The following is a 26,757-nucleotide window of genomic DNA, read 5'->3' as shown; positions in this document are numbered from 1 at the left end:
TTTAAGGAATAATTTCAACCTAAAAAGAAAATAATTACGATTTTGGGTCAGTTCACAACTAATGAAACATTTTAAAGAGCACAACGGCTTAAAAAACAATAAATTTACATAGAGGAAAAAATAAAATTCCGGCTCCTTATAATAAAATAAATGTTGCGCCAAGTCGGTCCTGTCTTTGGATTGACCTGCAATTAGCATTCGGGCGCTGTTGCAGTTTGCAAATAAATAATTTTCCTGAGTTAGAACGGTAAAACTACGCTTATAAATACGCTTACAGCGTTAATTTGAGCATTTTGTAAAGGGACTCTAGTTTGCTAACTAATTAGTAGTAATAGCATAGTCTAACCTCGCTGAAAAAATACTTACAAACCGAAATAACAAAATCGATCTGGCAACACAGCCCAACGTAGAGGAAAAACCATTTAAGATAGAGTGATGTTTCTCGGACGATGTCGAAAGGAGCGGAACTAATTTTATGGCGACGTTTTTTTTTTAAATGGGAAATGAGTGTAGTATCAGCTGTCCCGAAATGTGAATTGTGACAATTCGCGGAATAGTTGGTTATTTAAATTTTGTGAATATTAAATAATAGAACTCTGCGGCGTTTGATTAATTGATCGGTCTCTAGAAAACGGTAGTGAAATGGCCTAACTGCTAGTACGAGGGGTAAATCGATCTTTTTTCTGATTAAGTATGGTAATTATAGCGAAATTATAAAAATATCAAACTACTTTTATCGTAATTTATACATCTTAGTTATTTTTCGATTGTCTATTTAAACATATACGTCTATTATTATTAGGATCCGCATTTGTTTACAATGCTATTCCAAATTATTAGCGTTCGATTTAATGCAAAATAAAAAAACAAACACTGCTATGAAAATTTATTCGCGAGTTTTGATTTCAACATCTGCGTGATTCATCGTTTATGCACAAATAGTTTTAGATTAATGTTATTTGCAAGAATACCCAAAGTAATAAACGCATTTTGTCTATTATTTGAGAAGCATTAACTTTTAAAATGCGATCGGGCTGAAACTGAGCGGAATATTTATAATATTACATCTTGGTCACCACCCCGTGTAAATATAAAGTTTGTTTATTAATTATATTTTATGCTATTTGTCAATGTCCAAATTAGCAAAAACCTGCGCTTTTATATTACAAAATTAAAATTGTTATTTTTAAAATGGCCTTTAAAAAAAGTGGGCTGATGCGAGCGCTTTAAATTATTTAATATGCACGTTCTATTCTAAGGCAATATTTTCAACAATGACCATAAATGCGCAGGGCAAACTTTGTATAATTTGGTAATTGCGGAAAAGAATAAAGATTAAAATTCTTTTTCACATTTCGTACGATTGATACGGTTGAATTTTTTAAAATTTTATTATCCTTCAACTTGTTTTTTAAGGCATGCAATCTGAAGGTTTTCTTCACTAAAACAAATAATATTTAAAATAAGAGCGAGGAACAAATAAAAAAAAATGGTAGCGGCATTTTCAAAATTGCTAAAAGAGAATTTTAATCGATTTTTTAAAGACAAGATCATTTACAAATGTTTAACACCTTATTGGCTGTGCTTAAATTTGATTTTTTTATTTTTTTAATGTATAATTACGTAAGTATGTTTAATTAATTTTTTAGTTTATGTTACCCTTTTATAATTTATAGACATTTACTTTATTTATTTATTTTTATTATTTTGTTTTATATACGTATTTATAAAACTCTATTTTGTATGCTTTAACTGATTTTTGACTTTTCGACGACGCGCTGTACCATCCGATTAGTTACTGTTACATAAGGTATTAAAAAAAAACTGGTTTTAAAGTAAAATCAAATTATAAATGATTAGGGGAGTTTTTCAAAAATTATGGTATAGTTTATGTATATAATAGTATATAAAATTATTAAACATTTGTTGTAGAATTGACGGTCAAGTTTAAAATATCAACTCGCATAGATCCTATTTGTGGGACACCATATATATATTCATTAAAATGAAAAATCTCTTTAGACGTTCATAAGCCTGTCCTCTGATGAACTTGGTGCGCAAACTGCGAGGTAGCGGTATATCCGCAGCTGTTGCCTCAACCTCAGATTCAACGATGGGAGATCCATCTTCAACGCATACGCAACTTGGTCTTATGCACCTTAAGAAGTTGTTCTTGGAATACATGCATCCATCACACCCTCTAACGGATAAAGAAAAGGATGACAAGTTGTACAACATGCTGCCTCTTTTTTGCAAAGTGAGTGACACGCAACATATCAAAAATTGTAATAATCTGTATTACTAAAAATCAGCTAGAAAATTTGTTTATGGATTATTAGTCTTCCAACTCCAAAATAATTTTGACACTGGCAAGTTATTACCAAAAATGAGCTAAAAACATTTCTTTATGGATTAACAGTCCTCATATTCCAAAATTATTTTGAGACTAGCCACTTATTTTGCTTTTAGGTATTTGGCTCAAGTCCAACGAGCGACATGAATGAAAAATTTTGGGATATCCTATCGTTTTGCCACCAGGTCTCGCTCCTGATGGCATCTGAGATTAGGAAACGTGCCTCCAACCAAAGCACAGAGGCAGCCAGTGCCGCCATTGCCAAATTTTTGGAAATAGAAAACTGCGAGGAATCAAGTAACGGTTGGATGCTTCTGTCCACCCTCAATTTGTTGGCCGCTGGGGATGGAACTTTAGTACAGGTTTATAAGTCATTTAATATTTCGTTGAGTACCCCATTACGTCACCGTTCAGGCTTCATCCACTTTAACGCATTCTCTCAGTATTCTAGAAATTATTTATTGAAAAATTAGATTTATTACGTATTGTTATTGACTTTTATCTTTGATTTTTTAAATAGTTATTTTAGTGTCCCTCAAAAACCTATACGCCTTAAAAATTCATCGAACGGATACACCACAAACCGGCTGAAATACAGCAGAAGTACTCATACTTTTAAAAGATTAGTGAAATTCATAAAGTTTTATTTTAAAAGTTTGCAAATTTTAATAGTTTTAAAAATATTTTAAATTTTTGAATTTCTCTTTTTATAAAGTTGGTCTCTGAGTTAAAAAGTAAAAAGTAAAAGTAAACTATACTTTTTATTGGCCCAGCTTATATTTTTATTTTGTGTTATTATAATAATATTTAAGGCAAAATACCAATACTAAATTTGTCCTTCCCAAATAATAATTCTATTTTTTGAAAATTTCTGAGGATTCTCTATTTTTGAAGAACATTGATTAGATCCACTTTTATTCCTTCCACAATTTATCGCCAAATGGGAAGGGGGTGGCTCTGAATTCATGATTATTATAAGGACGGTTTAGGTTTTTGCTTTGTTGCCTCCAGTAGTGTTTTAAGGCATTTTCACATTTAGATATAATGCCATTGATTTGAGCTTTGCTCTAAACGGTAATATTTTAGGTGATGACCGAAGTGTCTGTACCGTCGACATTGGTAAAATGTCTTTACCTATTCTTCGATTTGCCAGAAATTTGCGAAAATGAATCAAACAGTAAAGACAATAATAGTGACTTCACGCCAATGGAAAGGAGAATACTTTTACAAAAAATCTTTGTGCAGGTAGCAATTCTAATCGAATCAATTCGCTTAGTCATTGTAGAGGTGTGCCCGCTGGCAGTGGCATGATAACTCCCGCACTTTTTTTTTAGCTTTTGGTTAGGCTGTGCAGTCATCGCATACCTGCAGAAGAACTGGCCAAAAAAGACGACTTGACGTTGCTGTTTTCCGCAATAACTTCGTGGTGTCCATCTTACAATGTAATGTGGCGGAAAAGTGCGGCGGAAGTTTTGATGACATTATCGAGACACGGTCTCACGCCACCGGTCGTAGGTTACATTCATTGTAAGTTATCGCCGTGATTGGTGTCTCGGTGAGACCATTGAATATAATTTACACTTCAGCCAAGTCCTGTGTAGCCCTGTGCATAGAAAACATGAAAAAAGTACCTGAATTGGCCCCGTTGGAACTCGTCGAAATGTTCGTTACTGTTTTTTGTTTTTTAAAAGACTCGAGTGAAGTGTCGTCGGTTTTGTTGGACGACTTTCGGCAAGCCCAGGGATACGTTTTCCTCTCAGATTTTCTATTAAAGTGAGTACAGATTTATGAAAATGTTATTGTATCAATCTTTTGAAGCTTGTGGTGTTGTATATCATTCATTTTTAGAATCAAATAATTTCCCTATAGTGATACCTATTTCTTAATCTTTTCGATATAAATGGCTATGAGTCCAGCTTATGCAATAATAATTAATGTATGTAACGCTCAAAAACAACTGTCACAGTAAACGGTTATTTTAAACCACTTTGGCTATTGCTTTAACTTATTTTCTTAGTTTCTAGTCTTGAATATAGTTAAATATTCTCAGCATCCCTCAGAGTTCAGCAGCTCTGTCGCGTATTTTGAAATGATTTCCTCGGAGATTTTTGTTAAAATCTGCTCAAAGCTGTAGCCCGATTCACGGCTATATTAATCATGTCATTATCGAGTACTCTTATCCTTTTTTGCGATTTGTCGGATTTTAACCGGCCACACTTCCTTTTAGGCTAGAAAATGAAAAATCCAGCGAGTCCCAAGAATCCGTAAGAAATCTTGTGCTAATGATAACTTCATTGTGCATGTGTGGATATATCGAATTGAAACCGTCGCAGGCATCCACGGGATCGCTGTTTCAAATGCAGGGTTTTATCCTCCCGCAGCCTTCGGGCCGAGGAACCAGCGTCAGGAACATTCAAGCATTCCACGTGCTTCAGAACACGTTTATCAAATCTAGCTCGACGTTGGTTTGTAACACCATTTTGGACGCGATATCGAGCATATATCATTCTGATAATGCCAATTATTTCATTTTGGAAAATCAGAACACCCTGAGTCAGTTCATTGAACGGATACACTACAAACCGGCTGAAATACAGCAGAAGTCGTTCGAGTTGGTGGAGTTCTTGGTATTTTCCTTGAACTTCGTGCCGTGCAAGGAGCTGATATCAATGTCGATTTTTTTAAAGTCGCACAGCATAAACTATGTGGAGTGCAGCATATTGTGTATGAGGACGCTTCTCGATATTCTCAAACATAATGTTCTCTTCAAAGACGTTTACCGCGAGGTCGGGCTGTTGGAAGTGTTCGTGACCCTACTGACGCGCTACGGAAACCTTTTAGAAAACAAAAAATCGGCCAAGCTTAAGAGTAAAGAGAGTCCGTTAGTTCCATCGCAAGAACGGCTGGGCGGTTTGGTCACCGAGGCCATAACGCTACTTGTCAATGGCAACGCCGCAAATGCTAACGTTCTCAGAGAATGCGGTGGTGCCAAATGCGTGCATGGTCTAGTTCAGTACGTTGAATGTCGATACGCCATTTTGGGGATCATTAAAGAGTTGGTGTTGGCTGGCGGGGGAGACGAAGACATGGGCCATCTTTTGAACACTTTACATTCAGCACCGAGAACGGAATTAGATTTAAAGATAGATATTTTAGAGGCGTTACGATTATGTCTTAAGGAATCGCACCGCACTAGGACTGTGTTCAGAAAGGTTAGTATCAGCGTATTTGACAGAAACTAGGAGATGTATCCTTGCTTAGTTTGACCATATTTTAACTTGGCACTGCGTGATGAAATGAAATTAAGATTCCAAATCAACAAGTGGAGCTGGAATCTTAATTATTTTTTCGTTTAGTCCATAATTAATGAGGTTGGAGGTCTTAAATCTTTTATAACAAGTCAGTCAAAGGATTCGGAATCTTAATTATTTTGTTCCTTGAGTCTATAATCAATGAGGTCGGAGGTCTGAAGTGTTAATTTAAAATGTGGCATAAACCAAAATATCTGTTTTTACCCTTTATGAGTAATCTTTAGTAATAAATAGACGTTGGCAATGGCGGGCTGTGGCAACTAAATACTTTTGTTTTGAAATGTAAAAATGTAAATTTGACCTACTTTGTTGGTATATACCGAATGCAGCCGCAAAGTTGACTTATCAATTGTTAAAAGAGAAGCCGAATAATCACAAAGAGGCGTATTTGCTTTTGATTATTGTTTGAAAAGAAAGCAAATTTAACGTTGTGATTAGAACGACCGTTAATTATAGGTACGTGCGTCAAAGCATGAGCAAACAGACCAATCTTCATGTATTTCAGTCAACGGTTCATGGACATTAAATTTCGTTGAAGAAAACTTGAAAAGCGACCAAAGCAATCACAAGGCAAATTCAATTTTTCCACAGTTGTGCTATTGAAAAGACAAGAACAAAATCCCTGTTTTTTTCAATCAACCATTCTCATCATCATTTCTTGTTTACCTACCTTACTAGGCCATAGGGTGGTGTTGTTAAAAACGTGTTTTAAAACGTGTCCCTCATTTTTGGTACCACGTTGCTAACATTGTCCATAATCATCGCCAGAGGCCAAGTTTTAATACTAAACTTCGACATCGGCGGCGCCTACATCGGTATATGTTTTTTTTTTAAGGCAAATGGATTTGTGTATGTAACAAGTGTCTTGGTGGCACTCGAAGGCAGACTGTACCGGAAAGAAACAAATCCGCAAGTTTTGAATTTACTATATCTAGTTTTTCAAACGATATGCATTGCGATGAGATTCGAACCCGCAAACGCCAAGTTTTTCTACCACGAAATATGCCGGACTAGCCTGTGCGATACCTTGAGGTTGCTCGGGTGTTTCTCAGCTCAGAAAGTCGATAGCATCAGCGAAAGCGATTTTGAGCCGTCCTCTAACAGTTGCCATGAGGTTTTCCACAAGCTTTTTATAGGGTCGGTTACAAATCCCATGTAAGTGTAACACATTATCGGGCGGTGTATCAAATCTGAACATTGGCACCGTTTACTCCTTTAGTATCACCGATGATATTTCGCCCTCGTTGACCTACACAACTATCATCTACAGGCTGTTATACGATTTGGCATTAGATCTCTTTGACAGGCAAAACGTAAATGGCAATATTTTTTCAATCAAATCGCCGCCACTATCAAGAGAATCAAGCGATTGTCAGGTAAGTATCGGATCTGCAGATGTGGTTTTTCATTTGTGACGCTAATGCTGTCTTTTGAAATTGTACATTTTTAGGCAACAGTGAATAATAATATAAAGGATAACAAACGTTCAAATATAAACAGTTTAAATTTAAGTCCTCCATCTCCGGATCCCATTATAGTTCATCCTGGTGTTGTGATCTGTATGTTGCAACTCCTGCCGTGTATCAATGTAAGTTTTTTTTGTGCACAAGTTTACCGTTACACTCTACATGGATTGGCGTACGTTTTCAGGACGAAAATTACGAAACATACGTGAACCTTCAGCAATACATAGCGGAAGTTATTAAATCTTTAGTGAGAAACGAACGTAATCAGCAAATTATGTGCGACAAAAACTTCGTGAGCTACCTTTTAGAGATAGGAGCGGCCCCTTTGCAGAACGAAAATCATCCAATACACAATCCTTTTCAATACATGCTGGAGAGGCTTGCTGCCCAAGCCTTGGAGCCAATCGACTTGAGAACTTTTCTGCGGTACTTGTTAATAAAAAAAAAGAACTTGAAAGTAGTTTTATCTTACAGATTGGGAAACCCTCTTTGTTGCCTGCCTTTGGGATCTACCGAGCAGGGTGGGGGTCCCGTGCCTTTGACGCGCGTCAAAACTATAGTGTCCATGACCACCCCCAAGGATTTCCGAGCACAATCTTCTTACACCCTTCCACCGTTTGTCGAATTTGATATGTCCGCCGAAGGCTTCGGTTGCCTCTATTTGCCGAGTATAGCGCCACAATCGCCCAACGGTCCTAGCGTGGTCTCTACCGTAGATAGCAGCGTATTGGGTGGAATAGGTTCTGGTAAGATTTTGCAGTGAGTAGGCGTGGGAGAATTAAATTTTGCCGTTTGTATTTTTTAGGCGATCGTCTATTTCCACCCCAAACTGGCCTAAGCTACTCGAGCTGGATATGTGTCGAAAAATTTTCCGATCCCAGAACTGATCCACATTCAGTGCATTTGCTTACGCTCGTGAGAAGCTACAATGGCGGAAGGGAAGACCACTTGGTTTGCTTGTCCATCGTGCTGTCAACTAGAGACAAGGCTTTCATTATATCCACCCAGGAAACCAGAGTTCCAAATAGTAGGTGTGGCGGGATCTTGTGCTATACCTTATTGCTTTGTTAATCGGGTTTTTTAAAAATTAATGATTTTACTAAAATTTGGTTAGCTTGGTTTAGAGAGACTGAGACTGAGATGACTGTAAATGACTTGACAAGGGAATCTCCAGACAAAATTTAGCAATGCTGCAATATAAATTGGATATTTAGGTAGAGTCGGGAGGCTGTTAAATATCTCTGTCATCAGTTAAGCACCTTGTAGGGGAATCAGTAAAATAAAAAGCTCAATTTAATATTGATAGGGTCTGCTGCTTGGTTCGCTTTTGCAGTACCATAGTAGAATTATAACACAAAACAAAAAGACGAATTTCAAAAAAGTGTGAAATATTACTTACAGATATAAATGGTGACTGGGAACCGGACGGCACGGGAGAACACGGCGCAAGAGTTTGGTGCCCCGATATCCTTCAGGAAGGTCAGTGGCATTACGTGGTGGTGGTTTTGAACAGAGCTGTTCTAAAAAACTCCTCGTTTTCCCTATACCTCGACGGGCAACAGATTCACACGCAAAAAATGCATTATATATCTCAAAATCCTGGAGGTCCCGCCGCTAATTTGAATGTGGCTACCTCCGTTTACGGTTACATTGGAACTCCACCCGCATGGAGAAGGTATTCTAGGTTGTGCTGGAAGCAAGGTCCGTGTCATTTGTTTGAAGAGGTAGGTTCTATTGAAATTACAAGATTAAATGGTTATTAAGGTGGGCGTATGACTCCCGTAAATGTTTTAGGTCTTGACTCCAGCAACGGTCGCACAGATGTACCAACTGGGTCCCCATTATATGGGCTCGTTCTTAGCACCAAATTTCTCCACCGTCGATCCTGTTCAGCTTGTATCAGAAGAGAAAGTTGTTTTCGGATTAAATGCCAAGGCCGTGTCGCAGCTAACTTTGAATAAAATTCGAAAAGTGTACAGCAGAACCGACAACAAGTCAATAGGTAGTTTATCACAAAAAGTAAAAAACATATCGATGACGACATTCTGATATTTTAAATTCAGCTAAACAGTTGGGGATGTCGAGTCACGAGAGCGCAACCCCTATCAGAATCCTTCATAACTCCGCGGGTCACTTGGCTGGCTCTGCTAGAACCCTTGGAGGTGTTGTTATCGGTTATCTGGGTAAGCAGACCAAAATTACTGGCTTGCTTTGTGACATGTTTGTGAATTCTTCTTCAGGCGTACGAGTGTTTTGTCCCCGGCCGGTAGCCACCACCGTCGACACGGTAGGTGGATGCTCGGTTCTCTTGGGGCTCATAGCCATGGCGCAAGATGTGGAGAGCCTTTACGCAGGGGTAAAGGCTTTGGTTTGCGTCGTGCGCAGCAACAAAGTGGCGCAAGCGGAAATGGACCGCCGGCGCAGCTATCAGACGTTGGCCATGCTGTTGAGACGTAAAAGACATTTGCTCAATTCGCATATTTTGCATTTAGCGTTCGGATTAGTCGGAACGGTGGACAGCGGCAGGTAGAACTCATTTCCGCACCACAGTTCGACAATTGTTGTTGGTTAAATATTTAGGGAGTCGTCTGCCATACCTAACCGACTGGCATTCCAAGATTTGCTCTGCGATCTCGAAGTGTGGCACGAAGCTCCCGGCGACCTCTTGCGATCACACCTGGAGCACCTTTACGAATTGGCCTCCGAATCCAATGAAAAACGGCACAATACTTGGGTGATGAGGGATTTAAATTTGGTCGAAAAACTTCTCTACGTTATTTTGGAAGTAAAACATCCGGCCACCAGGCAGGTAAGATCGACTGCCTTGTGATGATGTTTCTGCCAGCTTGAAAATTTAAAACGCAGGTCCTTTTCTCTCTTCTGACTGTGCTGCTGGGAAGTCAGCCCAGAGCTAATGATTTATTGTTATTTGGTCAATTTATAACGTCGACGATACCCCATTTGACTCCAGTTAACGAAAGAAGCATCATCCTTAAAGAAGGCGACGCCGAATCAGAAAATATTTTGCTAAGAAATAAGTAGGGTTCAAATCAAGTCAAAATTGCGTTTGCCCAACATTTGTTTTCAGGTGTTTGACCATTTTACACTCTCTAGTGTTTTCGAGCCGAAACCAAGTCGGTGAAGAAATTTCTAAAGTGCTGGGTTTTGATTGGCTGTTACTACTAATGCAACCCAATCTGCACTCTACCACCATAGTGTGGGCGTTTCGCATTTTGGTAGCAGTATGTTCGAGTCCCTTCTTAATATCGCGATTCCGAGAAGGTTCGAGCAATGGAGGGTGGCTTCGACACATCGAACAAGTAACCCACAACAAAATGGCGGTCGTTCTTGGCTGTTCGATCAACGGTTCCATCATAGGGAACAACGAGTTAAGATCGGAAGCCGTGCACATTCCGGGTTTCCAATACTTGAAGTGGTTTCTCAACGCGCACCTGGACGTTCCGGAACTTTACTTTCTCTTGACAGCCCTAATGCTGGGTCAGCCGGCGAAACTATTACCGGCCGACACCAAGTTTGATTTGGATACGGTGTGGGCGTTCCTGTGGGGAGGCTCGATAAACAACCAGCCTATAAACAGTGTCGTTCCCAGGATTAACCTATGCTCTGAGGCGGTGGTGGTGCTGCTGGACATGATGAGGCACTTGGTGCACTCGGATCCGTCCGCCTTTCCGGAGTGGTTACAAGACCATGCTGTCTCGATAATACAGGTACTAATCTCTTGGACAAGAAAAAAAAAAGGCTCAATTTGGTGCAGAATTGAAAGTTTACGAAACCTCCCATTTTCAGGTTCTCTTTCAGTTATATCACAATATGCCTGAATTTATGCCGATATTTATGTCGTCCGAGGTGCTGACGGCCTTGGCCAGTGTTCTTTTTCCGTTGCCCAATCATTCGGAAGACAGCCCGACTAGTAGTGGCGCGTCTACACCGGGTGGCGATGAGGCATGCGAAAATTTGGTGTTAATCTCGAATAGCCCGTCGGACGACGAGCCTTTAACGATTCACCCTGCCAGACAGTATATCGTGGATTTTATCAGGGTGATTGCGGTCGATGCTTTGAGTTTGTCGAATACCGGCAAAACTCCGCCTATAATAGACTTGGTTCTCGATGCGTATCCCGAGAATTCGACCAATCATCAGCAGGTCGCGTATCAGACAGAGGTGCAAACAGGTTTTACGACCTTGCCGACTCGCGCTTAATAACAGCGTTTCAGATTTTGGTGACGTTAATGGAACACCTTTTAGCTGCGGATATGCTAGTAGGTGACCAGGCCGCCATACCCATAGTGCCTCTCGCAAACGCGCACATTCAACACGTGGCGCCCAACGTCTTTTATCTTACGGCTCGCATCGTCGATAAGTTGTGGCAGGGGGCGCTCGACAGGGATCCGCACGACGTGTTCGATTTCATCGTTAAACTCATCGGGCAGGCGAAAAGGAGAACCGGGAACTTGAGTTTGGAAAACCTCCATCATTGCCTCAACAGGACTATATTGTATCTGTTATCGAGAAACACAGAATCTATAGCCGATCAAATGTCAGTGTTAGAGGCGCTTCACAAGCTGACCACCAACAGGTATGTTTGCCACCCATTATATATAAGAGGTGAATAGTGATATTTTAAATATGGAAGAAAATCTTGAAAGGTTCTTCGGGCAAGAGACCTTCAAATTTATGGAAATTCCAAATAATTTTTCGTTTATTAGAAGTGACATATAAATTGAACATTAAATGTAATAAAGATATAAAAAAAAAATGAGGCAACGTGAAAAATCCGCAATACGTTTCACAACTATATGCAGGTTTTAAATCTTGCGTGCTATGTTTATATCATGTGCTTTGCTTACTGATTTTTGAATGGCCTTCTAATTAATAAGCAAGTATATCCTGATTGTTTTATTTATTGTTGAAAATAGTGGCCTGTAAACTTTCGTTTGTTTAAATTAATGGTCGCGTTTTGCTATTAGGTTGATAGTATTCGGCGCGGGCAATCACGAATTAGACTTCATAGGATGTCTTACTTATTGCTTGCTCCAATTAACGGCCGATATGCGAATAGCGTTAGAAACTGGCGCGTCGGGTCCGAAAACTACGTGGCACGTAAACCCTGGCCAAGACGTCGAATCCCGTGACGAATTTCTGAATTCGCACCAGGGTCGAAATCTGATGGCAACTGCGGCATCGCGCGTCTGGGAAGAACTATACGTTTGCAAGAAACCTGCGATCGAAGAAGTTTTTAAGGTAACATTAGCGCCGCCGGGCTCCTGTTCTAAAGCACCAGATCTGTCCACGGTTCGAGAACAAGTCTACGATGCGGCGATTAGGCTTTGGTTGAATTATATCGATGCCGAACGTAAGGCCACCTACAGGGTGCCCTGGGAACTTCACAATCAGATCCAGTCGAAAATCCACAAGGTCACCGGCGGTTTAACGCGCTTGGCAAGCCGAACGAAGGTCAGGAAAGAGGAAACTACCAGGATGAGAATAAGAATGGGGCGGAGGCAGGCTTTGGAGTGGATGGCCAGCCATATCGGCCTAATAAAAGATCTGATAGAGTTGAAACGGCAACAACACCAGAACACTACGCACCACACTCAGAGGTACGTCCATCAGGAGTGGCTACAAACGGAAGTCGAACTCACTAGGGAGAGGGGGTTGTGGGGTCCTCCGGTGCCGTGCCCTTTGGACAAATGGATGTTAGACATGACCGAAGGTCCCCACAGGATGAGAAAGAAAGCGATGAAGAACGAACTGTTTTATGTGCATTACCCGTATAGGTCTGATTATGAAAGAGGTTTGTTATGTCAAATACACATAGTTTTCCCTCATTATATGATTTTTTTTATAAAGGGCTGCTAAAGTATAAGGTGGCAACAAGCTACCACAGCAAAGACTATTACCAGGCACTGCAGCTCAGGCAACATAATGGAGTAAGCGGTTTAACAGCCGATCCGCCGGAAAGATCGGATAGCGTTACCGATGAACCTTCACCGTTGCCCTATACCGCCCTTCCTCATCTAGCGAGGCTGACGTCGGATAATGAAGATCAACCCGAAGAAAACGATAACGAGGAGGAACAACCGTCGACTCCGCCAGACAATCAGACGCTTTTACGGTTACTCGAGCATAATGAAAAAATTAGTTACATGTTCAGATGTGCCCGAATCCAAGGATTAGACACCACGGAAGGTTTGTTGCTGTTCGGACAGGAACACTGCTACGTCGTAGATGGATTTACGTTGCTGAAAAACCGGGAAATTCGAGACATTGATGGGGTGCCTAACAACGCCCATGAATACGAACCGATCTTGCCGAATCCTGGGTCGCCGAGACGATCAAGAGCCATGAGACAATGCTCGAAATTCTCTTACGACGATGTACGGGAAGTTCATAAAAGAAGGTAAACCTTACTCTAGTAAAGAAAAAGTAGGATTTTTATTGAATGGAATGATAAATTAGTGTAGTTATATTTTTTATGTGTTGAGTGGTGTCAGTTCAGAAGCGGGAATGCGATTTGTAGATACCTTCTTCAGCCAATGGCCCTGGAGGTATTTTCGGGAGACGGTAGAAATTACTTATTGGCTTTCCCGAGAAAACAAAGAAATAAAGTGTATCAGCGTTTTATGTCGACGGCAACCGGTATCGCGGATAGCGCGCAACAGTCGGTTGCGGGACAAAAAAGAACAGCAAACGTTGAACAAGCTACGAGCTTGCTGAGCAATCTTATTGGGGAAACAAGTGTGACCCAGAGGTTAGTTAATTGAAAAATAAAAGAAGGTATGTATTTAAGACCACCCGAATGCTTTGTTTTAGATGGGTACGAGGGGAAATATCAAATTTTCAATACCTGATGTACCTCAACACTCTAGCCGGTAGATCGTATAACGACTTGATGCAGTACCCTGTTTTCCCGTGGATATTGGCGGATTATGATTCGGAAGATTTGGATCTGACAGACCCTTTAAGTTTTCGAGACTTTACCAAGCCCATGGGTGCTCAGAGTGTGGAAAGATTAGAACAGTTCAGAAAACGGTTTAAAGTAATTTTTCATGGTATCTTTGAGATTAGCATTACCCAAAATATTTTCTAGGAATGGGACGACCCCCACGGTGAAACCCCACCCTATCATTACGGAACTCATTATTCCAGCGCGATGATAGTATGTTCCTACCTCGTGCGGCTGGAACCGTTCACTCAACATTTTCTCAGGCTCCAAGGTGGTCATTTCGACTTGGCTGATCGGATGTTTCATTCCGTAAAAGAAGCTTGGTTGTCGGCTTCGAAGCACAATATGGCCGACGTGAAGGAACTCATTCCGGAGTTCTTTTATTTGCCGGAATTTTTGGAAAATTCCAACCGGTTCGATTTGGGCGTTAAACAAAATGGCGTCGCCTTGGGCGATGTCGTATTGCCACCTTGGGCCAAACAAGATCCGAGAGAATTCATAAGAGCTCACAGGATGGCTTTGGAATGCGATTATGTGTCTCAAAATTTGCACCATTGGATCGATCTTATTTTTGGATACAAACAGCAAGGTCAGACTGCTGTCGATGCCATCAACGTTTTCCACCATTTGTTTTACGAAGGCAATGTTGACATCTACAACATCGACGATCCCCTTAAAAAGGTACTTGGGGGCGCGCTAGATGTTTGTTCTTCTTCACGAAATATATAAAAAAAATTTCAGAATGCCACCATCGGCTTCATCAACAATTTCGGTCAGATACCGAAACAGTTATTCAAAAAACCACATCCGTGTAAAAAAATGGGAGGGGCGGGCAACAGAACTTCCGTTATAGACACTGGGTCGTTAGTTCAGGCGTTCAGCCTTCCCCAGCCGGAAAAATTATTTTTTCACCATCTTGACAATTTGAGGCCTTCTTTGCAGCCTATTAAAGGTATCAATCCATTTTCTACTGTTTGACATTTTTAATTGCATAATTTGCTATTTGCTGTTTCCACTGCGTGAGTTTTACTCTCTTGATTCCCCAGTTTCAATACGTCATATAAACATGTATCAATCAAACACCATTGTGTCGTGACGATTTGTGTGACCTCATTAGTGTTAACATTATTTGTTAAAACCGTAAATATTAGGTGAAGGATAATAGAAAAGCAAGGTTTAACTAACAGCTTACAGATCCGATCTCCCTATCAAACTCGCGGAGTCAATGGGATACGTAAGTAAGACGTATGAAAAATGAAGAACGCAAAAAATAGCGATTTTCTCGAGTTCCTTTGAAATTTGCCCCTTGTGTCACTTTATTGGTTATTAATTGGTTACAACATAATTTTTGTGACATTAATTTAGTTTTTGCCCGTTGTGCTGCTCTGTTTTGTTGACGTCACATGAAAAGTTAGGTTAACCTTGTTTTTCTTAAATTTTCCAGAGGTCAAGGGTCCGGTAGGCCAAATTCTCCATATCGACAAGACTGTATTAGCTGTAGAACAGAATAAGGTTTTAATGCCTCCTTCGTTCAGTAAGTACGTAGCGTGGGGCTTCGCGGATCATTCTATTCGAATAGGCAATTACGACAGCGACAAGGCCATTTTCGTGTCAGAGAGTGTCGAACAAAATATGGGCGAAATTTTGGCGTGCGTGTGCGCGTCGCCGAAAATTATCATAACCGCGGGAACCAGTTCCGTGAGTTTCTCTCAATACTCGGAGCTATGAGCTGAGTTTTTCAATTTTTTTGCCCGTTTTAGGTCGTCACCGTTTGGGAGTATGACGTTAGGAAAAAATCGATCTGCATCAAGCACAATTTGTACGCCCACACGGACGCCGTAACCTGTTTGGCCGTCAGTCCCGCCTATAATGTCATAGTTTCTGGATCGAGAGATTGTTCGGCGATCATATGGGACCTGTCGCGGGGCGTTTTCGTCAGGCAACTTAGAGGTTTGCTTAAAATATCAAATCACGTGTGTGCAAAATGTACTGTTATTTCTGAAACAGAAAAAATGATGAAGCTGCTTGAACATCTAATTTTCATTTATTTCATATTTTTTTATATTCCGAACTTTTGGTTGAAAAAGAATCTCGGTTTATTAAAAAAATCTGATCACACGTATTCAAAATCATTTTTTACTTATTTCTTGTATTATTTCCAACAGGTGCTCCAAATGACAACCTGAGGTTGACCAATTATTTAGTTTCTACAATATGTACCAAGATTTCTACGTATAAAATTTTGATCTACAATTTTAGTCTTTTTTTTTCACAGAAGTTTGCTTTTCAACACAAATGTCCCAATTTAGTTTGTTTAGGTCAACCTTTTTTTTCTTGAATTTTCCAAAAATTCACGAAATCAAAGACAAAAGTTAGTTAATTGATGTGATAATTATTTGTTAATCATTATTGCTTCTACAAATCACATAATTCTCTCGTGGGTTGTTTCTTAATCAAATCAATCATTAAAAATTATGTTTTTGTTTATTTGAGCGTAAGTCTCAAGTTCTATCCAAGTCAATTTTGTAGGTCATGCAGGGCCAATAGCGGCAGTTGCCGTTAACGAACTCACCGGGGATATAGCGACGTGTGCTGCCACCTGGCTCCACGTGTGGAGCATAAACGGGTGCCCTCTGGCGGCGGTTAACACTTGCGTCGGACGCGCCGACCGCATGCAACAAATCCTTTGCGTGGCATTCTCACAGGCGCACGACTGGGACCCCCTAAACGTCATTATGACGGGTTCTACAGATGGCGTGACGAGGGTAGCGCGTCGAGACTCGCATTATTATCGATAGCCCTACACATGTTTTCTTTTAGATGTGGTCTATCGATTACGTCCAAGTGCCCATCGAGGAGGGTTCGGCCACGCCCACTCACAGGATGCAGTCGCCGAAACACAAACCGAATCAGGAAATAACCAACGAACCGGTAAAACCGATTTCTGCGCACCACCGATTGGTGAAGCAGATCCACGTGGCTAGCGACGGAAGCCTCATTAAATCAGGGTCTGAGAGTAGCCTCTCCGAAGATATCACGCATAAACGCACAGTACGTAGATTGACCGGTGCACATAGGCGAATGTGACCTAAATCTCAGTCAAAAATCAAACGCCCATAATTCGTATAAAAAAATTTGGTAAAATTTCACTCGATGGTGTAATTTATAGTGTAATAGTAGTAACAAAACAAAGATTGTGAAAAACGGTGCAATTTGTTACCTATATCACAATAAATTCAAAGATTTCGTTTGAAAGCGGCAATGCGTGGGGGTAGTAACTATTTCTCTGAAGAAAAACTGAAAAATAACTTAAAAAAAAAATCTGTAACTATATTATAATAAAATTGTCGACTTTACTGTCCATAGGGTTATTCTCTTGGAATTTACCTGCCACTAAGTTGACAGCTTTCAAGATTTTTATAAGAAACTTATATGTTATACAGGGTTATTGACGGTGTGTCTTATTAGACGTTTATGGAGAATATCTTAAGGAAAAATCGTGAAATGTAGGTTACTACTGTAAGCGAATATATATGTAAACTATTTTTGGCCATGCGGTGTTGCCGATATACTCGTAAAGTATATCAACTTTTGTTTTTTAATAGAACACATATTATCACATTGTTAGATTCTGTGAAATATTCTGAAACTTTTTTACCTAACATGTACTATACTTATCCTGAACATTTTCGGAGATAAAAAAATACTTTTTAAGAAATATGGTAACCAACCACTCGTAAAATAATAGTTTTTTTCGCAACCCGTACACTTGAGTTTTTGGTTGCGGTTTCCTATTAAATTGCTTTATCATTACTATGATAAAGAAAGCAATTTAATAGTATAAGAATTAACGTACAGGGGCGTTCATAAGATAAGGCCGCCCAGTTGGCAAGATTTAAAAATCCATGTTCGGTGGCATCTAAAAGTATCAAACTATACTCGGTTTTCGAGTTATAAGCAAAAAACTAAAATATTACAATTAAAGCGAAGTTTGTGGTCGGCCATGGTGGCGTTTTTTGTAAAAAAAATTGTCTTTGACATAAATAACCTTAAGATTCCGCTATAAGTGTGTTCAAATGAATAATTGTAACAGTGAAACTGGAACGAAATACATATGCCAACAAAAATTTAATATTCATAGAAACTGTTATACACAAAACTAATGTTAAAGACTAATAAACGGTTTTAAATTGTTTTCAATTACATACAAACAAGATATGCTTGGAATGACCTCCATTTGCTCTAAGACATTCATGAATTGACTACATAACATTAGAAACTGTTGGCTCTTTAAATGTCATTTGGAGCATGTTCTTGAAAAGCCTGTCTGACATGGCGTTCCAAATCTTCTATTGTTTAATTCACTCTTTCTTTTAATAGCGCTCCAAAGGTAGGTATCAACATTATTTGGCGAACCCGGTGCAATGAGCCGGAGCTCCAACAAGTTGGTACCAACATCTGGGAGATGTAACGCTAATGGCAAATTGTCTAAAAAATCTGTAACTACTGTTCGTAAAATATCACTATATTTTTCCTCGTTCAAATTGTCGTTGTAGATATAAATATCTTTTTTATTATCTATCATCAAACAAAACAGTTGGAACTAAATGTATAGTGAAATCACTTTTCTCGTACGTAGGTTTCGGAAATTTACATCAATTCTATTAAACGTTTTCTTAAACACTGGTGACAAATATTGTTCTTGAAACAATTTTTTGACACTCATCATTGCATTGCATTGCATCATTATGTGCTATCTTGTTTTCTTGCTATCTTGCTTTCTCAAATAAATGCAACTTTTAACTATGAAAATGCGAAAAAATGAGAAATCCGAATGCATCTAGAGATGTCAGTTATTTTTTTATAGGAAACGTCATCATGGCCGGCCAGAGCCTGCTACCCAAATGAAATGTGATTGCTTTAATTCGCTTATAATTCGAAAACGAATTAAAATAGATATACAACAGTTTAGTACTTTTAGATATCAAATTAATTGCACATTTACGTACCAATATAAAATATTGGATGTTCCATTTAAAATTTCCACGTAACATGGATTTTTATATCTTGCCAATCGGACCTTATCTTATGAACGCGTTTAGATGTTCAGGTTGCGAAAAAAATATTATTTTATATCGGGTTGTTTGTTGCCAAATATCTTAAAAAGTATTTTTTATCTCCGAAAACGTTAGGTGGATAGGTATGGTACATGTTACATAAAAAGTTCCAAAATCTTTCGCAGAATCTGAAAATGTAATAATATACAAGGAGTTTCGTTTAAAAAACAAAAGTCGATATACATTACGAGTACATCTGGCAACATCGCATGGCCACAATATTTTACGTAGGCAGCTCATAATCGCTTGCACAAGTGACCAAGATTTCAGGTTTTTACGGTAAGTCATTCTTCACAAACGTCAAATAGGACACTCACCGTGAATAACCCTTAACTATATAAAAATTTATATAAAATTAATTGAAAAACACCACATACAAGTGTCAACTTTCAACTGACATATTTCAAATTCAAAACACAAGTTTCAAATAAAAATTTCAAGTTTCTACAAATATTCGTTGCGGTCCATCTCAGGCAAGACCTACTTAATGAAGAATAAGCATCTGTTGGGATGGGTTTTACCACTGTCCCGCGAAAGGCTGCGGTTAAGGTACTGTAAAATACTTAGAACGTCAAAGGACTATATTTTTGGTCGTACAATATAACTTTACTAAATTTACATCTCTTAGTTTTGGTTAGTTAGTATATGTGGTAAATAATTTATTGTAAATAACAAACTTGCCTCTTGTTCTATAAAACTATTTGAAACAATAATATAGAAAATAACAAACGAAAATATTCTTTTAAATGTAAAACTAAGTTCGCCAGAAATTCTCAGGTTGGCGTTTCTGATTTTTGATCGGGATTTCCGCGTGCTGCGTGCAAAACAATTTTGTTTAAGGTCGATATAAATATATCCGAGGAAGGAAGCACAAAAGAGCGGCAAAACGAACAGCAAGAGGAGAAGGAAACATGCAGTGACGTCGAAGAGTCAGTACCACCGGTCGCGCCCGCGAGAAGAAGGCGGTCCCGAGTTCACGCGGGATTTAGGAAGAGCGAGGGTGAGTATTGTTGCGAAAAATCGAATATGGTTCGCGTTCAATTGGTCTGGTTGCAGGTGGCAATAGCGCTGACAGCGCAAGTTTAGATGTCGACGATGGTTCGGGATTGCGCGCCAGCAAATCCGACACCAGCTTAACGGACTCGTTCATAATTATCGACGCGAAGAAAAAAAGTGTTAATCCGTTGCACGTACTTCGAACAGGTATTTATTTAATGATGTGGTTGTGAGACCGGTAACTTAAGATTAAGACCTCGTTTTGATCATGGCAACTAGTCTCTATTCTGTAAATGGGTTAGCGCCAGTTTCACACTCTGGCCATTTTTCTTTTTGCTGCCATTGTATTATAAAATCATCTCACCAATTGTGATAAGTTAAAATGGCATGAATCGTAACCTTTCAAAATGAAAAGCCATTTTCTTTCCTACATCAAAAGCTCCTAAGAAATATTGAAAGTTTTGAATATTAATGATCTAGGATATATGCAAGTCTTCACTTTTGTAGTCATTTAAATAATAAAGCGTTGTGGATGCTTGGTTTTATTAGGAGATAGACCCAAGAATTTGTATTCCTTCCTTCTGTGATCTCATCGTGAATACTCATCTAGTGTCTGGCGTCCATTTTATGGCATACATCAATACTTTCTTCAGTTACATTACACATTTCTATTTTGAATTTTCCATATCTGCTGCCCATGGAATTCTTCATAAAATTAACCTTCAATTTCCTGCCAGAGCAACCTGAGCAGCTGATAGTTGCGACTATCCAATTCATGATTGACTTTTTTGCACCGTTCAACATTTTCTTGAATCAAATTTATAATAATTTCAGTTAGAAACTACTAGACTTCACGTAGTCTTGAATGTCCTTCTACTCCTGAAATAACTTAAATAGTATTCTTTCTCTCTCTCTGATCATTAGTATTAGTTTTATTTTGTTGGTTGTATTTTTTATCTTCTTTAACTAACTTCTTATGTCTTTCTAGAATTGTGATATAATTCTAATATATCTTTTAAAACTTTCGAGAAAATAAAGAACAGGTCAGTGATACATCACTCAACTGATTTGATTTGTTTTTGTTTATTATTGACTTGTTGATTATTGGAAATAAAGACCTTTATTATTATTATTATTATTAAAGATATTTTTTACCACATTTTTAGAAGGAGCACCTAGTTTTAGGCTTTTTAGCCTTGAATTAAATGTCTAATATTTGGTCGCATGTTTAGGCTTCAAATGGCAAAGACAACTAGTTTTTAGAAGCAAATTAACCATGCATACGGCATACGATAGGAAGGATAACGCGGAACCAGCTTCTATCACCGCGTTGGCAGTTTCCAAGTAAGATCACTGCGTAGGAAAGTGCGATCCAGACAGATGCTAATCAGTTGTTCTTTAGGGACCACAGAGTGGTGTACGTAGGGGATACCAGAGGTCGCGTCTTTTCGTGGTCAGTGTCGGACACGGTCGGCCGAGCAGCTGACCATTGGCTAAAGGACGAGGGTGCTGAAGGTTGTGCGAATTGTAACGTAAGGTTTACACTTTACGAAAGGCGACATCACTGCAGGAACTGCGGGCAAGTCAGTATCAAAAAAAATTCATTTAATACGTGGTGAAGTAAGCAAACCAAGACCAGCTTTATAAAGTGTATTTTTGTTTCTTTAAAGGTGTTTTGCTCGAGGTGTTCAAGGTTTGAAAGCGAGATTTCGAGGCTGCGAATTTTAAAGCCGGTAAGGGTTTGTCAGGCCTGTTACGCGGCTTTGAAAGGTGAAAAATAATTCACTTTTACACTAAGGATATCATAGGAAACTTACAATATTAAGAACAATATTTAACTGTACAAAATCATATTTGTAGAGAGTTGGATATATTTTGTAGGTAATTTATTAAGAGACACAGTTCTCGAATAAAGGAGAAGTATTAACCAACAGGGCTGATTGTAAAGAATTATTTTGTAAAATGAATTCAGTTTTTTTTTATATATGATGGAACTTGGTGGTGGAGATTAACTGAAACTGAAATTTTTATGCGGGGGACTTGGACTGTTGATTTTTCCTTTTACAAAAGCGGTCAATTCACTAGCAAATTTTTTTCAATTTTCTGGTTGTGATATTTTCTTTCGAAAGCGCTCTCTCGTCTGTTATGAACCTGATAGTGGAAGGTATTTTGATGTGGTATCCAAATTACTTGAATGATTTTAATTTCTCAATATTTAAAATGAAATAAAAAACGCGAACACTTAACCTTATCACTAGCGATAATTTTTGGGTTTTGGATGGGCAGATAATAGTTTTTTGTGCTAAACAAACAACCTTCATGAAGTATTATCTACCATGTAGTCTTAGATGAGACAATAAATATTTTACCAAATAATTTTTGGCTGCGATACCTGATTCAAAACTTATTATTCAATTATTATTGTTATAGACTCCGTTCGACGGTTTTCAATTCACAGTCGCGTATTTTCGTGGCCGCGAATTAAAATACATTTCTGGCATTTTGAATTTCTAAAAATTTTACATGTAGAAGTGTATTTTAGGCGGGTATACAATTTAAGCGGAGCATTGTATTGTATTCTACAAAGAACTCCTGCCTAGAAACTGATAAATTCGGTCCCCTGTAGAATAAATGTGTACACATAATAATGCTAATTATATATATTTATATAAATTGTAATGTATTATATAGAACCAACAATTATGATGTTAAATATAATAGAAATAATTTGATGTTAATTGAAAGTGTTTCTGGCCTGTTTTAGATTTGTTTTGTTTGCAATTGATTGTTTTCACTTTTTTTTTTGGACATATTTTTACGATAATTAGGAATTCTAGTCAATTCATTTGAAAACCCAATTTTGAGCAAGTTGCATAATGGATATAAATGAAGAAGATGCAAAAACATTAAATTGTATACAAAACATTTTTTTGTTGATTTTGTTTTAACTTAAATGAAAATTTATTATTGGTTATTACCTTTCATATTTTATATATTATTTATTATGAATTAAGGTTTGTCTATCGTTTTCCATTTTTATTTGGATACATTTTGTTTTCCTCAATTTTATATAATAGAATATAAATATAAAAATATATAATATTTCATATTTTATATTTTTATGTTACTTATACAATTTTTATCTGATAATTTTTGTGATATAGTTTTTAAGTTAAATTTGTTATTTATGTTGTTTCACATTAAATTTTGATTTAAAGGAAACTCATAGTTGTTTATTTTGTGTCGCCCATACCTTAATAACATAATCTTTAATATAGTCAATTTGTAGAACCTAATTTTGGTTTTGTGAAAGCCCATCACAAAATGCTTTGTGGTATGTTGAAGAAGGTTACCCACGCATAATACAAAGTCTACCTCTAAATAATACAATGTATTATTTAAAGGTATATAAATATTTATATATATAAATATATATAAACATCACAGGTGAATCATGAAATGCATGAAATTTTGAAATTAATATTCATAGTCTTATTTTTAAAGTAACACAAAAAATCTCATATACAACTTGTAACGTGTATTTGTTAGGATCAAGTGCTTGCAAGCAGGGGCCCCTTGCATTATTGGACAAAAACACTTGACTTGGAACAAAAATTACAATTTCGTCAACCGAATTGTTCGCCTCTGTATAATAAGTTCGTTTGCTAGATTACCCTTGTTTAGATTTGAATTAAGAGCTTATTTAGTTTATCCGCTATCTCCCACATAAAATTATAAATTATTAATTTAAAACCACACTCACCAATCGAATTAGAAGTAAGTCTACACAAGGCTGCAAAACTACTCGCTACGCAAAAAATAATTCACAAACATTTTGATCTTCATCACAAATACCGCCAGAAACACACTTTCTGCCGTAGCTATGGTCGGGGCATAGAATTAAGTTACGGTAACATGTCCAGTTTCTTATTCCATGACGTGCATGCAAAACTAATTAAACTACATACTCGTAGATGTCGCCACAGGTATTGCCCAAAATGATTCTTGAATTTTCAATTTTAACGTACGTTTCCTATGGAACAGTGAACGCACGTGGTTGACGGACTACATCTGATACAAATCTGTGCCACGACGAAAAGTAAATGTAATCGTTTTCTTTGGCGTCTGTCACAGTGGTTAAAAACGTCTAGCAAGCAAGTGAAAGAAATCATTAATCAGGAATTACTGACTATCTGTCTTTGAAGGTTCATCAGAAATAAAAGTAACCAAACGCCAACCAGCACTAACCAAAAAAAATTGAGAATATAAATTTTAATTCATTTATTTGCGAACTAAGACGCCGCTTGTAAAAGTTGGAGTGCCAAGTTCACCGCCGAGTTAGTCTTTGAGCAGTGTAACGGCGGCCGCAGCGCAGAGTGCATCTAACATATTTTGCGCTTTGTATTTGTGAACGATAATTCACTAATATTAGTTGTTAATAACGCGAAAGTATTATTTTCCTATCCCGAAGACGAACGATTAGTTGAATTTGTATCGGAAGTTGCCAATGAAAAGAAGTTTTGATAAAATTAATGCTATCGTAAGAACTTTGTGTCGAAGATAGAACTGACTTACTATAAGAAAATGAAGCACGGCAGCGTTTAACTATCTTATGATTCGGCCACTTGGTGTTGGAGGGCAAAAAGGCAAACCAGCTGATTCTGCATAAATATTTATTTTTAAATCGAATATAAAATTTATCACGATAAATAAAAATTGGAATTAATATATTACAAAATAATTTACACGTTTTAAATAATATAGACTTTACAAAAACATATTTACATAAAATACAATACATACATTATTTAAACAACCATAATACTACAAAAACAGTTAATAACTGCTAATACGACAACAGCGTAATCGTTGGCACATGAATGAAATTATCGAAGCATCTATTAACATAGAATTAAACGCATTTAAGGAACATACTTGTTAGTCAAATATCTCGCTAGTACCGTTTAAGTCACTGGCCAAACTTAAATAGGATAAGTGTAATTCGTAGGTAAGTAATATCAAATCCGACGCCATCGGGATTCTGAGAAATAATTTAACCAGCGGGAAAAATATACTCTGTACACACAACCGATTAGGCTACCCACCTACTGAAAAGTTTCTTGGAACTTGGCCCGATAATTGAAACGTAAATTAGAATAAGCAAACTTGATACGCATTTCGAAAACTTGTCATGTTATATAATTTAAAAATTAATTTGACAAACATACTTGGGATCGTAACCTCGATTTTCTCGCATTTAATTTTAACTATTATAAAACGTATCTATCGGTTTTGTACCGAAACACCTTGCTAATACTGAATAAGCCTACAGCAGTTTGCTATAGATTTAGTACGTAAACGACACGAACTCACTCCGAGCGGCAGCAAAAATTCAAATTACTTTTCTGTGTACGGATTGTCCAGGAATGTTCTCCCAGGCATGCACATAAATTTCTTCGAAAAAAGACCACAGCCAAAGTAAAATCGAATTGACAGCTTGCGTTTTCGGTGACCACCCTATACTTAATTTATCTATTGTGCCTATATGGTTCTGAAGCACTTTAGGGTACCTGCCAATGTGTAACATTTAGCACATCACTTGTGAAGATGAGACGGTATGATATAATCAGCAGTAGCGTACAACATTCTGGCGTACCAGTGAACACCAACTTTTGGTTTGGCGGTGGCAATTTCATTGAACTGCCAGCTTTGTACAGGTTTGCTGAACACCGACCAGAGCCTGTGCACGCCTACGTTTATGTTCCAAAACAGCCTTAACGGCATAAAAGCCCAGTGCGCCAACGATTGGCTATCGACAGTGGCGTAACACGACATCACGACGTCGTTAACAACTACGGTGCCCGTCTTAGTAAGGGGCGCAAAAACGCCAGTTCTAAACACGAGGTCTATTCGCACTATCGTATCTTCCACTAATTTATTATCGGAGTCACTAACTAACAATTTATCACCAGTTTTTAAATCCGCCACGTATACCGTCCGATCATCTTTTAGGGTCACCAAATGGTACGGCGTCACCGTTAGTGTTCGGCCTGTTTCTAGTGCTATTTCAAAGAACTCCCGCTTATCGGACGGGTTGTAGTCTAAAAACAGGATCACTTCACTAAAAACTAAACGTTTGGTGGCGGCATCGAGGGTCAGGATCTTCTCGCCGACGTGCAAATCGGATAGTGATCTTCTTTCACCCGATGGCGTCGTTACGGATGTATCGCCAGTGAAACAGCCTCCGTATTTGGCCGCTTGTGACGATTCTGAAATCAAGAAATCACGGGTAAATCTTAAACATTCTTCCAAGTTTCTACAAAGAAAGGAGAAAATATATTCCGTTGCCAACAATGTGGGGAAAGACACATTATATGGAGCTATTAGCCTCCCCCAAAACTGAAATAATTAGAAAAAAAAATAATTTTTAGGGGCCGGCCATAAGGCTCTGCCTACTAGTTAAATAAATGAAATTATGAAGTTGAATGCTGAAAATTCCTTTGTTGCTTTTTTCAAAACTTCTGGATTCCTCCTGAGTCTGTTTTTG

The 26,757-nt window shown here is 38.2% G+C and overlaps 2 protein-coding genes across 4 annotated transcripts in view; one reads left to right on the top strand and one right to left on the bottom strand.

Moving 5' to 3' along the window:
- The first annotated feature begins 440 nt into the window (after window positions 1-440).
- On the top strand, window positions 441-23,295 carry LOC132700392 (WD repeat and FYVE domain-containing protein 3). Of its 2 annotated transcripts, none has more exons than XM_060667673.1 (37): window positions 441-696; window positions 2,023-2,257; window positions 2,470-2,715; window positions 3,440-3,598; window positions 3,688-3,880; window positions 3,940-4,126; window positions 4,581-5,565; window positions 6,500-6,819; window positions 6,884-7,040; window positions 7,115-7,252; window positions 7,315-7,556; window positions 7,605-7,876; window positions 7,936-8,157; window positions 8,532-8,854; window positions 8,925-9,132; window positions 9,194-9,313; window positions 9,371-9,656; window positions 9,711-9,939; window positions 9,996-10,168; window positions 10,219-10,858; window positions 10,938-11,312; window positions 11,366-11,727; window positions 12,119-12,945; window positions 13,002-13,551; window positions 13,672-13,902; window positions 13,965-14,190; window positions 14,242-14,778; window positions 14,839-15,049; window positions 15,542-15,795; window positions 15,858-16,047; window positions 16,627-16,862; window positions 16,918-17,148; window positions 20,055-20,214; window positions 20,271-20,417; window positions 21,443-21,554; window positions 21,613-21,793; window positions 21,881-23,295. In XM_060667673.1, the coding sequence occupies exons 2-37, from the start codon at window positions 2,045-2,047 to the stop codon at window positions 21,989-21,991; spliced, it is 10,254 nt and encodes a 3,417-aa protein (XP_060523656.1). In that variant the 5' UTR covers window positions 441-696; window positions 2,023-2,044; the 3' UTR covers window positions 21,992-23,295. The 2 variants fall into 2 exon arrangements, with proteins under 2 accessions (XP_060523656.1, XP_060523655.1); XM_060667672.1 differs by having other exon boundaries at window positions 441-666; window positions 21,881-23,294.
- A 1,669-nt stretch (window positions 23,296-24,964) lies between these two features.
- Window positions 24,965-26,757, bottom strand: part of LOC132700648 (sonic hedgehog protein) — a 77,299-nt gene continuing 75,506 nt past the window's right edge. For both annotated transcript variants that reach the window (XM_060668112.1, XM_060668113.1), the window contains one exon: window positions 24,965-26,479. In XM_060668112.1, coding sequence (XP_060524095.1) covers window positions 25,806-26,479 — 674 coding nt within the window. In that variant the 3' untranslated portion in view covers window positions 24,965-25,805. The remainder of the gene's footprint in view (window positions 26,480-26,757) is intronic.

Source organism: Cylas formicarius, unplaced genomic scaffold, assembly GCF_029955315.1.
Source record: "Cylas formicarius isolate icCylForm1 unplaced genomic scaffold, icCylForm1.1 PGA_scaffold_4__25_contigs__length_36172078, whole genome shotgun sequence".
NCBI classification, from domain to species: Eukaryota; Metazoa; Arthropoda; class Insecta; order Coleoptera; family Brentidae; genus Cylas; species Cylas formicarius.
The sequence above is the reverse complement of the archived record's forward strand: the minus strand, read 5'-3'. Positions and strand labels throughout refer to the sequence as shown.

Excerpts from the sequence above, each read along its gene's own strand:
- LOC132700392 (XM_060667673.1), top strand. The coding sequence starts at position 2,045 with ATGAACTTGGTGCGCAAACTGCGAGGTAGCGGTATATCCGCAGCTGTT. Across the intron at positions 2,716-3,439 it reads GGGATGGAACTTTAGTACAG|GTGATGACCGAAGTGTCTGT; the intron begins GTTTATAAGTCA and ends GTAATATTTTAG. Across the intron at positions 13,552-13,671 it reads CGGGAAGTTCATAAAAGAAG|ATACCTTCTTCAGCCAATGG; the intron begins GTAAACCTTACT and ends TGCGATTTGTAG.